The 10,786-nt window shown below is 47.6% G+C and overlaps 2 protein-coding genes across 3 annotated transcripts; both read right to left on the minus strand.

Moving 5' to 3' along the window:
* Positions 1–782: 782 nt before the first annotated feature.
* Positions 783–1,796, minus strand: LOC125539232 (atherin-like). The gene has a single exon (XM_048702619.1). The coding sequence runs from the start codon at positions 1,641–1,643 to the stop codon at positions 1,050–1,052; it is 594 nt and encodes a 197-aa protein (XP_048558576.1). The 5' UTR covers positions 1,644–1,796; the 3' UTR covers positions 783–1,049.
* Positions 1,797–5,481: 3,685 nt separating this feature from the next.
* On the minus strand, positions 5,482–9,936 carry LOC125539230 (nucleolin). 2 transcript variants are annotated; one of them, XM_048702615.1, is made up of 13 exons: positions 9,758–9,936; positions 9,395–9,672; positions 8,716–9,248; positions 8,510–8,599; positions 8,190–8,429; positions 7,761–7,982; positions 7,339–7,639; positions 6,931–7,253; positions 6,733–6,842; positions 6,526–6,620; positions 6,363–6,439; positions 6,018–6,111; positions 5,482–5,800 (listed from the first exon to the last, which is right to left on the minus strand). In XM_048702615.1, the coding sequence occupies exons 2-12, from the start codon at positions 9,633–9,635 to the stop codon at positions 6,019–6,021; spliced, it is 2,325 nt and encodes a 774-aa protein (XP_048558572.1). In that variant the 5' UTR covers positions 9,636–9,672; positions 9,758–9,936; the 3' UTR covers positions 5,482–5,800; position 6,018. The 2 variants fall into 2 exon arrangements, with proteins under 2 accessions (XP_048558572.1, XP_048558573.1); XM_048702616.1 differs by having other exon boundaries at positions 5,482–5,830.
* Between the last annotated feature and the right edge of the window lie 850 nt (positions 9,937–10,786).

The raw sequence follows: 10,786 nt of genomic DNA on the forward strand, positions 1-10,786 counted from the left end.
TAACATATTGGAGATTTCAGAACTTATGGGTTGGGCACTATTTATCATCCCAACTACCTAAGTGTAGATACAGGGTGCTGCCATATAATAATTCCTTGGTTCCATATACTGCTATAAACGATAAACCCAAGAAAAGTTAATGTAGATTTTGAACATCACTATTCCCTTATATCCGTATCTGCGACCACCCAGATAGAAATAAGGCTCCAGGATACTCGATTTTTCAATGGCCCAAGCCCAACTAACTATGCTGCAAATTGAAAACCACACAGCAACAAACCATGGATAACCCTGATTAGAGTTACTAAAAGTGAGGCCATAAGATGGAGCAAGCACAGGCACAATAAAGTGTAGGTTCACTAAATCAGCCAGGCTGTGACGTAAAGCCCCAACAGTGGGAAAAGGGTTCAGGATAAACCTCCTCCATGGACAGGCATGAAGAACCTCATTGGGTCTCGAAATTAAATCAAGCTGGGACCATCGTTTTTAAGACGTCCCGACCACTTTGGCGGCAAGGCGCCGAGGCAGGCCTTAGAATTTTGCCCGCCTTAGGCGTCAAGGAGGTCAGTGCTCGTCTTACGAAACCTTACCGCCATAAGAACATTTGCTGGGACAAACATAGCTGATAGAATTCCATGTTTTACAGTTTATATCTTAATACCACCTCCGTCCCATAATATAAGATCGTTTTGCAAGTTTAAATTATGGGACAGAGGGAGTATATTATATCTTCCTCCCAGCATAAATCCAAACAAATTTGAACGCAATATGCAAGTACAAGGTGAAGAAAACTCAAGATCCATTTCTTTCCCATAAGAAGTGCTTCCACTCGGCCAGACAACTATACAGAAGACAGTAAAAGCAGCAGGATTTGCTCTCTACGCATCTACATCTATGTGATGAGACAACCAGGATCCATCAGACCATCACAGGTACATGGAGTATATGAAGGACGTAGCTCTAAACACCTCAACTCGCCAGGGAGTGTGTAACCAGGAGAAAGCACGAAAGATCTTGAAAGGAGGGGACACCTTTGCCGCGCCGCCGCTTCATTCCAACGCGTCGACGATGCGGCCAACGAGGCCGTCCAGGAGCCGGCGCTGCGCGTCGAGGTGCCGCAGGGCCATCTCCATGCGCATCCGCTGCGACTCCCTCGCCGCCTCCATCCTCCTCAGCTCGGCGCGCACGAATCCCTCTCCGATCGCCCTCACCGCCTGCACCACGTCGCTCTCCCCGGCATAATACCCTTCTTCATCGGGATCGGGCCGCCTCCTCTTCTTGGGCGGGGAGGGAGAGGGGGGAAGCGGGGAGGCGGGCGGCGGCGGGGACGGGGAGTGGGAGCGCGAGGGGGACGACGAAGGGTCGTCGAGCAGATCTATGCCGTCGAGGATGGGGCAAGGGCGGCGGCGCTTGGAGCGGAGGCGGCGGCGGAGCTTCTCGACCTTGTGGCGGCACTGCCTGGCGGTCTTGGACGGGGTGGCGGCCGCGGCGACGGCGGCCCAGTCGGCGGAGCTGAGGTGGGCGCGGCCGACGGCGAGGCGGCGCGCGGTGTAGGCGCGCGCGAGCGCGACGGTCTCCTCGGGGGTCCAGCACGGGGGCGGCACGCGCCGGGCCGCGTGGGCGGGGGGAGAAGGCGGGGCCATGGCGTCGATGGCGAGGCGGGGGTGGGGGGTGGAGGCGGAGGCGGAGGGGCGGGGGGTTATAACGGAGGCGGAGTCATGTTTAGGCGGCTACGAGGGGTGGCGGTGGGCGGCGGGCGGTGGGCGGCAGCGGCCGCGGCGGCGGCGCCTACCGCGGCTTGTGGGGTTGACGCCTTGACCATCGGAGGCTGGCGCCCTCCCCTCCCCCCTCCCCCGTGGCCGTCCGATGCCGCTGCCCGAGCGGATCGGAGGGCTGGAAGGAAAAGCTGGGTGCTCGAGGAAATTAATAATAAGGGAAAAGAAATTGTTATTATATTGGGGGAGAGGAGTGCGGGCGTGAAAGTGGCGTGTCGCTGGCCGCGCGCGGCGGCATTGCGGTGCGGTGACCTGGTACGGGGAAGGTGGCGTGCGGGTGCGGCAAGGTGGCGCGCGGCGCGGCTGCCGCGGCGTGCGTGACTGACTGACGTGACCCCGCGGCGTGATGGCCGAGGAGGCGCCGACGTGCCGCCTGGTGGCTGACGGGGCCGGGCGAGGGAAGATGCGGACCGCATGCCCCCCGCGTGTGATGGATGCGACGAGGCCGGGCGGCGGCATCGCGCGGCCGGTCCGGCGTGGACGCGAGCGGGATGGAGACGTTTGAGAGTGCGCGGTGCCCCGGCCGGAGGGGTGGTTCACGCCTGTGCTGGCCCGGGTCCGGAGGGAGCGCGCGTGGGGTGGGTTTGGCGGGGCCGGACGGCGTGGTAGTGGCGTGCCTCGCGCGGCAGCCGGCAAGGACGGAGCGGCTCCCTACGCGCGTGTTTCCGGGACCGGACTGGTACGGTGCGAGACGTGCGGTTGGTGGCGCGTGCAACCGGCATTGGCTTGGCTCCGCCTCCGCGTTTGGTCGACGTGCCTGCCCGGTGCCCGCGCCTACAGGATCCAGGCGTGCAGCCACCGTGCATCTGGCAAAAGGTGGGGTTTTTTTTTTGCGGGTAGAAGACTTGTATTACTCAAAATCCAAAAATACTGAAGGTCCAGAACCAAGCCAAGTCATAATCCTACCTTCAGATCTAGCAAAGGTAATCTTATTCTGAGCACGACTAGCAAAAGTAATACAAGATCTACGAAGACTCAAAAGGTACTGAATCTCTCTTACGATGGCTGAGTACAAGGATCTATCCACTTCTTGCAACTGAATCATCTTCGCGGCAACCATAGAATCCAATTCCACCAGAATTGGTAGCTCAGGCGTTGGATCGCCAAAGATATCCCTTCTATACACGCACAAAGCTCAGGTGGGGTTAACGAGAAACGGAGAGCGGCGCGGTGGAGTTTTGCGGCACCACTCAGAAGCCCAGATCATCTTTGTTTACATTTTTTACACACGAAAATGGCTGTGACCACCAATCGTCAACGGTAGCACGTTGGCGTAACGCAGCAGCCGTTGAAGTCAGCTAAGTTAAGTTCGAGAACGTAGCCAACCTCTGCCGAGAATTCAGACTTGTAGCTCGCACAGCAAGCGCAAGTGATCACGGAATAGGTAAGCGTCAATCACAGTACCGACCACATACAAATTACCTTTTTTCAGGGCAACATATAAATTACATGTGCGTTCACTTCCGTTCCGCCCGACCGTTTGACAACAGACTCAATTAGAGTTCAAATAAAAGGGCTCAATTCATACCGGCGAGGTGGCACCACCGCAACAGCATGTTAGCCAAGAACAGAACAGAACTGAAACATCTTTGATGCATGCGAAACCATCCACACAAGTATCGATACTTTTTTGAAACATTTCATGCTCATCGTATTGCTTACAGTGCTAAAAATATAGGAGTAGAAAACAATCCACGTGGATACAGGGTGGTCAAAAAAAGTTTATATGATACAAGAAGCCTGTGCAACAGTTGCACCACTACTACATCTACCTATTCTACACCCACGCTCTCTGGAGAAGAGACTGATAGAAGTAGCAGTGCTTGGAACAATTTTTTGATCAAACTCAGGCAACACAGGAAATACAACATATTTTAAGTTATATTAGTGCAAGATTCAACTGAAATGCAATATCAGCAGCAGGACTCGGGTTAATAGTAAATATGCATGATACACAAGATAGTTAAAGCATTGTAAGTTAAACGCAAGCTTAGAATAATTGCCCCTTTGTAACCGAAATTCAAAATTAGTGTGAGCATATAGTAGTCAAATATACATGAAGATTGTAGTAACATAACTCATTACTCAAATGGTAAAAAACATAAGAGCGAGCATATACAGTTCATCTTCATGAACGCAGGTTATCAATGTTTCTACTAATAAAAACAATTTGGACCTAACTGCATGGTTCAGTAGACTCAATTGCATAGCCCGTAATGCAAAAACTCAGACTGAGCTTTTATACTTGCAATTTGAAGAAAAAATGTTTCTTCCACATGCAATACTTGTAAATTAATAGCCACCTTTCCCCCTGATCTACCTTTGTCCTAAAAGTCAAGCAGCCTTCTTTTCATCATATAAGCATTAAATCAACCAGCCGGTGCTGATTCCATCACACTTTCAATCCACATCTCCAGATTCACTTCCACCCTCTCATTTTGCTGAATTGTGTAAACTTTCCTTGCACTATTGATCTAATGCCATCTAAAAGATCCGATAACATCTTGTTCATTTCCATCAAGAAGTCCCTACTCCAACAAATATTAAACACTAGATGACAGCCAACAAAGCGCTCTGTTAAAACCACTGCTTTGTTTCTGAAGACTGCCATCTCAATGATGCATCAGAAGAGGCCACATATCAAGCCCCTTTGCAAGAGTAGCCAAACCAAGAATGCATTACTTTGATCTCCAGTCAACCAATCAAGCAATTCCCTCGTTGTTACAGCGCATAGAAGGATGGTATTAATACAGTTTGGTCAGCCTTATTGCTGCTCTATGTAGCCTCTATAATTTGTATTTTCAACATCTCTTTCACCTACCTATTTCTTCGAGTTAGCTCATGAAATCAGCAACTCACAAAAGACGGACATCAATAGTGGTTGTTGTTTATAAACTTGTAGATGCAGAACCTCTAGCTGGTCTCAAACATCATTGGTTTACAAATAGACGATGCAAGGAAGGAAATTCAATATCAGAATTTCGGTTCTTCTAAAACCATACGCCCCAACCCCCACACCCAATAATCAATGCAATGAGGGCCAAAAGGTAACATACATAACCTATATTATGCAATGAGGGCCTAAACGTGTCATATATAACCTATATTAAGTCATAGTGCACTAAAAACTATACTAAAGGAATTAGCACAACTCAGAAAGACCAGATTCATGCCTCCAGCAAAGTTCTTCAAAACTTGCAACCATCCAACAGAGATTTGGCTCAAAGATGTATGATCCATGCTCCATGCAGAAGTTCAAAGATATTTCATAAACCATGGCGCTCGGTGATGATAATGCTTGTTAAATTATCTGGTGCCATGTACTCTATGCTGCTAATTGACAGCATTGCAAGGCCATCCAGTCATGTAGCTGTGAGTTCTGTTATCTTAAAATTGTGGGGAGGCCAAAGAAATTGCTTGGTGAAAGAACTACTTGAGCCATATAAAAGGTTTCTCCCAGAACCTGGCAACCAACAAATCCAATTTTATCTGCAGTGCAGTTTAACAAATAACTAGTCCAAATTTTCAACCTGATCTTTCAGTCTCAGGTAGCAAAGTTCAATCCACTAGGGAACAGATGCAGCATGGTCTGAACCAAAGGTTTCAGAAGTAACAGCCTTACATGAAGCGCTCACTTCAAAGGCTTCATTTGTAAGTCTGATCTTCTGCTGGGTCATCAAAGGTGGAGTCTCCAAAACACCTTGTGTTGCAGGAAGGAAACGACCTCAAAGATTACTTATTGAAATACTCCATATCTCTCAATGTTATAGAAACACTGGAAGTAAACATGTCAACACACCATGGCTGGCTAGTTCACAACTCTTGACCAACTAAAGCAAAGCCTTACATTAAATAAACATGCCGGAACATCCACAAGACTACTGCTTCAACCAACTCGATGTTCCTGGCTCCTTCAGACATGCCTTATTGATTGTCCACACTTGCCACTTGTCCAGATCCATAGGCCTTAAGTTAAGTAGCTCCATACAATCCATGGCCTACACCAACCTCCTATGGTGCCACATCTGTTCCACAAAGACGGTCGGATGCCAAATCTGTATCATTAAAATAATTCATGGTTGATCACGGAGGGTGTTCCGTGTTTGATACAAGGGCAAACATTTGCCATCTCCTAAGTGAGCAACTAGCGCAATGATGGGGATGATGGCGACAGATGGTGAACAAAATTCATGTGCAATGCAATTAAACTGAAGGAAAACTGAAACTGATTAGAGCTTTCACCTTAGTAGTACGAACTGGAACCACTGCCGCCAAAGTAGCCACTGCTGCCCGTGTTACGACCTGAGTAATGCGATGAATATGAACTCCCGCCAACCTGACCAAACAGTAACATGTTGATTGTCAATTTCCATGAAACAAGGTTGCTTGACACAAATAATTATACATTATGGAAGTGCATTTTATGTTGAATCTAGCAGTATCAATTTGGTGTTGTTGATGCTGGTAGTTTTTCCTTCACAGATGGTCAAGCTTAAAAATATTTCACTAGCACTGGACCTATATTTGACTTGGAGAGAGCAATAGGTAGTAAATCCATTAGACATATAATACTTCAAGAAGACTAACATCAGATCCACGAGGCATGTAGTCTGCACTGTAATTTGAAGAGTAATTTCCACCAGCATCTCCAGTGCTCGCAGAACCTACAGATGAGATGCATTAAAAATGTTATAAGCATTGGATCAAGAAAGGCATCATGACAAATAGCATAGGCTTCAAGAGTATATACCTCCATAACTCAAGCCATGGCGGCTGCTGCTATACACGGGGTCATGACCAGCAACAGATCTGCTGCTACTGTATCCCACATGTGACCGCCCAAGCCTTCAAGGATGGGTATTTGTAAGAACATGAGATTAAAATCAAATACCAAGACGTTCTCTAAAACAAACAAATACCAAGCAAAAGGACTGCATGTTACTAAATATACACCAACCTCTCAGTATAAGCATCTGCATACCGAGCACTGCTACCACCAACATCATAATCTAAGCGTGCCTTGGGCTGACGAACGCTAATGTCGTGATACCGAGGAGGCACGTCATCCTTGAATCATTAACAATAGTCAGGTTCATTTGAGGAATAAACTGCAAGTGCATGAAAAAAATGCAACAACAAATTAAACTACCCTCACCATCTCAACATATGAGCGTTTTGAACCAGATATTGTATCATAATCACGTCCACGGCTCTCCCTATAGGTTGGCAAAGGTCGGTCAATCTTCTCTACATAGCCGTCATCAGCATATGCTCTCCTCTCAGAAAAACGGGGAGCGCTGCGAGGAGCTAGGTCTGAATAGGCCGATTCACGGGGCGAATAGTCATCCCTGTAAGTGTGGCGCCTATCCACTGGAACTCTTGCACCGTAGTCAGCAAAGGTAGCTCTGCTCCTTGGCGGAAGAGGTTCATCACGCCTTCCATATTCCCTCCTTGGACTTCTCTTTGGGTAAACAGGAGCTGTACACAGATGAAGTTTGAGAAATTTGATGCGGCGGCTACAGTTGAATGTTCTACAAAAAGAATGGGTACCATCTATACGCACCTGGGGGCCTTCTATCATAGGATCTCTCTGGAGGAGGCAAACGCCTAACTCTATCTGGTATTGACATAACAGGGCGTCTATCTCTAATATCTATTGGCCTCTTCAGTGGAGGCCTCCTGATGGGAGGTAAGCGAGTATCAGGTCGTACAAGACGTGGCAGAGGCCGGCGTGGAGGAGGCCGAGTGTATGGGAAACGGCCACCTCGAGGAGCACTTTGCCCAATCCTGAAATTTCCTCTTAATCCATGCTTCATTCTAGGAGGTCTCTGTACTGGCCTTGACAATCTGGCTCTCACTTTTGCCTGAATCACAAAATAATAATCGTTAGAAATTATTGCGTGATAATTTTATCTATCATACAGTGGGCTGAGTAGATGGGAAAATCAGCTAAGAAGGTACAGCAAACTCAGTTGGAAAACAAACCTTGCTATCACCTTCGCCAATCTCAGAACTAGTTATCCCATCAACACATGCAACAGCATTATCATGCGTATCAAAAGTAACAAACCCAAAATCTTTTCTTTTGGCCGCAGGCATGTTTCGGGCAAGTTCAACTTTCTCGATAGCTCCATACTTTTTAAGGTACTTCTTAACACGATCTTCTTCCCATGAGGGGGGAAGACCATCAAGAAATACAGTTCTGACCTGAACCACAGAACCAAAATGAGGATTCAGTAACTTTAAACATATTATTGTCATACCAATATTAAACATGACAACAGAAATTAGAAACTAGCTGCTGCCAGAGTGTATGACCAAACAGTATCAAAATACTTATACTATCATGCCCACTTAAAAGGGGAGGGGGAAAAACAGAGACACTTAAAACTACTGCAGAAAACAAGTGCTGACCTGTGCCATCATTTCATCATCGACTTCAGGATAGGAATCGGCAAAGGAAACCTTTGCAGTGCGATCAACTCCAAAGACTACATCCCTCTTCTGCAACCGCCTGAAAGCATCCATAGCTTCAGGGCGAGTAGAAAACTCAAGTAAAGCATACCCACGATTCATCCCTGGGTTATTGCTATCCTCAACCAATATTAAATCGTCAAAATTCTCGACCTCATAGATCTTCAGTTTCTCCTTCAGCTGTAAATTCCAAAACAAATTATTTCTTACACCGAGATGCAGGAAAAAGGCATCAAAGAAAAAGAGTTTGAGTGCCATACATGTTCTTTTGTCCATGTCTTGCAGATATTGCCAACAAAAAGTGTATCGTTGTCACGACTAGGAGCAACACCGCATTGCTTACCTCGCACCTACAGAATTTCAGAAACAGTTATGTACTTGCAACAAAATATACTATAAACATATGTAATATTTTTCTTTTTGTTTAGGAATGTATTAAACAAATGTAATCAGTTATAAGGCCAACCATCGGATTTTTCAGATCTGAGACAGCACGCTTTGCTTGCTCCACAGTCTCATATCGCAGGAAGGCAAAGCCTTTATTCTTCTTCGTAACTGGGTTCATCATCAAACGAACTTCGGTGATCTCGCCGACTTCACTGAAAACTTTCCTCAGGTCACTTTCTGTTGCATCTTTATCTAGCCCACCAACAAAAACTTCAAACTCCTTCCTCTTGCGATGTGCTTTCACCATTTCATGATGGTCTTCGTCCTCCACGTCCACATCGTGGTCTTCATCTGCATTTTCATATTCCTCACCCTCACCATCATCCCCACCATTATCCAGTTCCTCCTCATCCACCATCTCAGTCTCCTCTTCGACTACATCTTCAGTGTACTCCAACCCTTCATCACCGTCCTCGTATTGCTCCTCATACTGCCCCAAATCCTTCTCGTCGTAGTCGACGGCAGGCTCCTCTTCATATTCTGGCTCATCCTCGAACTCCAGCCGTTCACCTTTGTCCTCCTCTTCATATGTTTCTTTTGCAGCTCCATCGTCTAAAAATTACATAGAGGTCAAATCCTCACACATTTACACGAAAAGACAAGAGGTCTCCCAAGTAAGGAAAAACGGCACGGCGTAGCACAGATCTATACGCGAAAAAAGTCTAACTATGCGCGAAACAGAGGAGCAAACGTGATACCTTCAGCGTGGCTTGCGCCGTTTTCAGCAGCATCCGCCTTGGCCTTCACCTCAGCGGCCGGCTGCTGCGGTGGCGGCGACGGCTTCTGCTCCTCGACCTTAGGGGGAGCCTCCTCCGCGGCCTTGACCACCTCGACGGGCGCCTCCTCCGCGACCGGCTGGGGCTTCGCCGGTCTGGCCTTCGTCGCCGACCCCTTCCTCGCCGCCGCGGCGCCGCCCCTCTTAACCGACTTGGGCGGCATCTCTCTCAGGCCGCCACACCAGAACCAAGAGCACCGGCTGCAAACCACCAGAAGAGCAGACGGAATTAGCGGAAGCGGGCGTCGAATCGGCGGGCCGGAGACCACGGGCGAGCGGTGCGTACCTCGTGCCCTCGCGGAAGATCGAGTTTGCGGGGACCGAAACCCTAGCGACGGAGACGAAAGCGCTGCGCTTTCGTTAGGTTTGCGGCGAGACAAGACGGACGGTGCGTGGCCTCAGCCTGGCGTTGCCTTTGCCTTTGCCTAGGTAGGTATCGTTCGTTGGTTAGCCTCCCCGCTCCCGGGTCGAGTCGTATTCTCCGCAATCTGGAGACGCTCCTGGAGTTGTTGGGTGTAATTACGGATTAACCACCGGGGCCTCGCGTGCTCCCGTTGACCGCTTCCGACGCAATAACGGGGCCTCGCGTCCTTTTATTTGCGACGTTATACTTGTTTTTCTTTTTTTTCGAAAACTGCGACGTCAGGCTAGCCAAGTAGCCATAGTGGGACTAAGAGGATGAGATTGTTGCCAGCCCACCCGAGTTCGTGTCTCGTCACGGACGCGCGGTGCTCACGGAGTTTCTCCTATAAAGAAAAGCCAACGAGGGTTAGCCCTTGGGTTTGTCTTTTTTTTTTATAGTGGGACTAAGACTACCCACAATGGGAGTAATATAGGTAGTAACATCACACATATCTAGATAAAACAGATGATGTGGCAAGCAATAAATGAAGAAATGAAGGAAAGTGGTAACATAGCTAGTTACTAGTAGTACTCCATCCGGTCCTTTTTAGTTTGCATATAAGATTTGACTGAAGTCAAGCCTCGTAAAATTTGACCAACTTTATAGAAAAAAGTACCAACATTCATAATCTGAAATCAATATCAATAGATGTGTCATGACTTAAAGTTTCATATTATATAACTTTAACATGGCAGATGTTGATATTTTTTATATAAATATGGTCAAACTTTGTGAAGTTTGACTTTAGAGAATTATAATATGCAGAGTAAAAAGGACCAGAGGGAGTATGAGACTACCCACAATGGGAGTAACATAGGTACTCCCTCCGTTTAGGTGAGTAAGTCATCTTAGGTTGTGCACTATGACCGAGGAGGGGAAAACAAGAGACCTTAATGTTTATTTTCTAATTAA

Source organism: Triticum urartu, chromosome 2 (genome assembly GCF_003073215.2).
Source record: "Triticum urartu cultivar G1812 chromosome 2, Tu2.1, whole genome shotgun sequence".
NCBI classification, from domain to species: Eukaryota; Viridiplantae; Streptophyta; class Magnoliopsida; order Poales; family Poaceae; genus Triticum; species Triticum urartu.

What these genes read in the sequence shown, in the direction of transcription:
- LOC125539232 (XM_048702619.1), bottom strand. Translation starts at nt 1,643, where the DNA reads ATGGCCCCGCCTTCTCCCCCCGCCCACGCGGCCCGGCGCGTGCCGCCC.
- LOC125539230 (XM_048702615.1), bottom strand. Translation starts at nt 9,635, where the DNA reads ATGCCGCCCAAGTCGGTTAAGAGGGGCGGCGCCGCGGCGGCGAGGAAG. An exon ending in GCAGATGCTTATACTGAGAG is followed by an intron (nt 6,621 to 6,732) that starts GTTGGTGTATAT and finishes CCATCCTTGAAG; the next exon opens with GCTTGGGCGGTCACATGTGG. An exon ending in ACATGCCTCGTGGATCTGAT is followed by an intron (nt 6,112 to 6,362) that starts GTTAGTCTTCTT and finishes CTGTTTGGTCAG; the next exon opens with GTTGGCGGGAGTTCATATTC.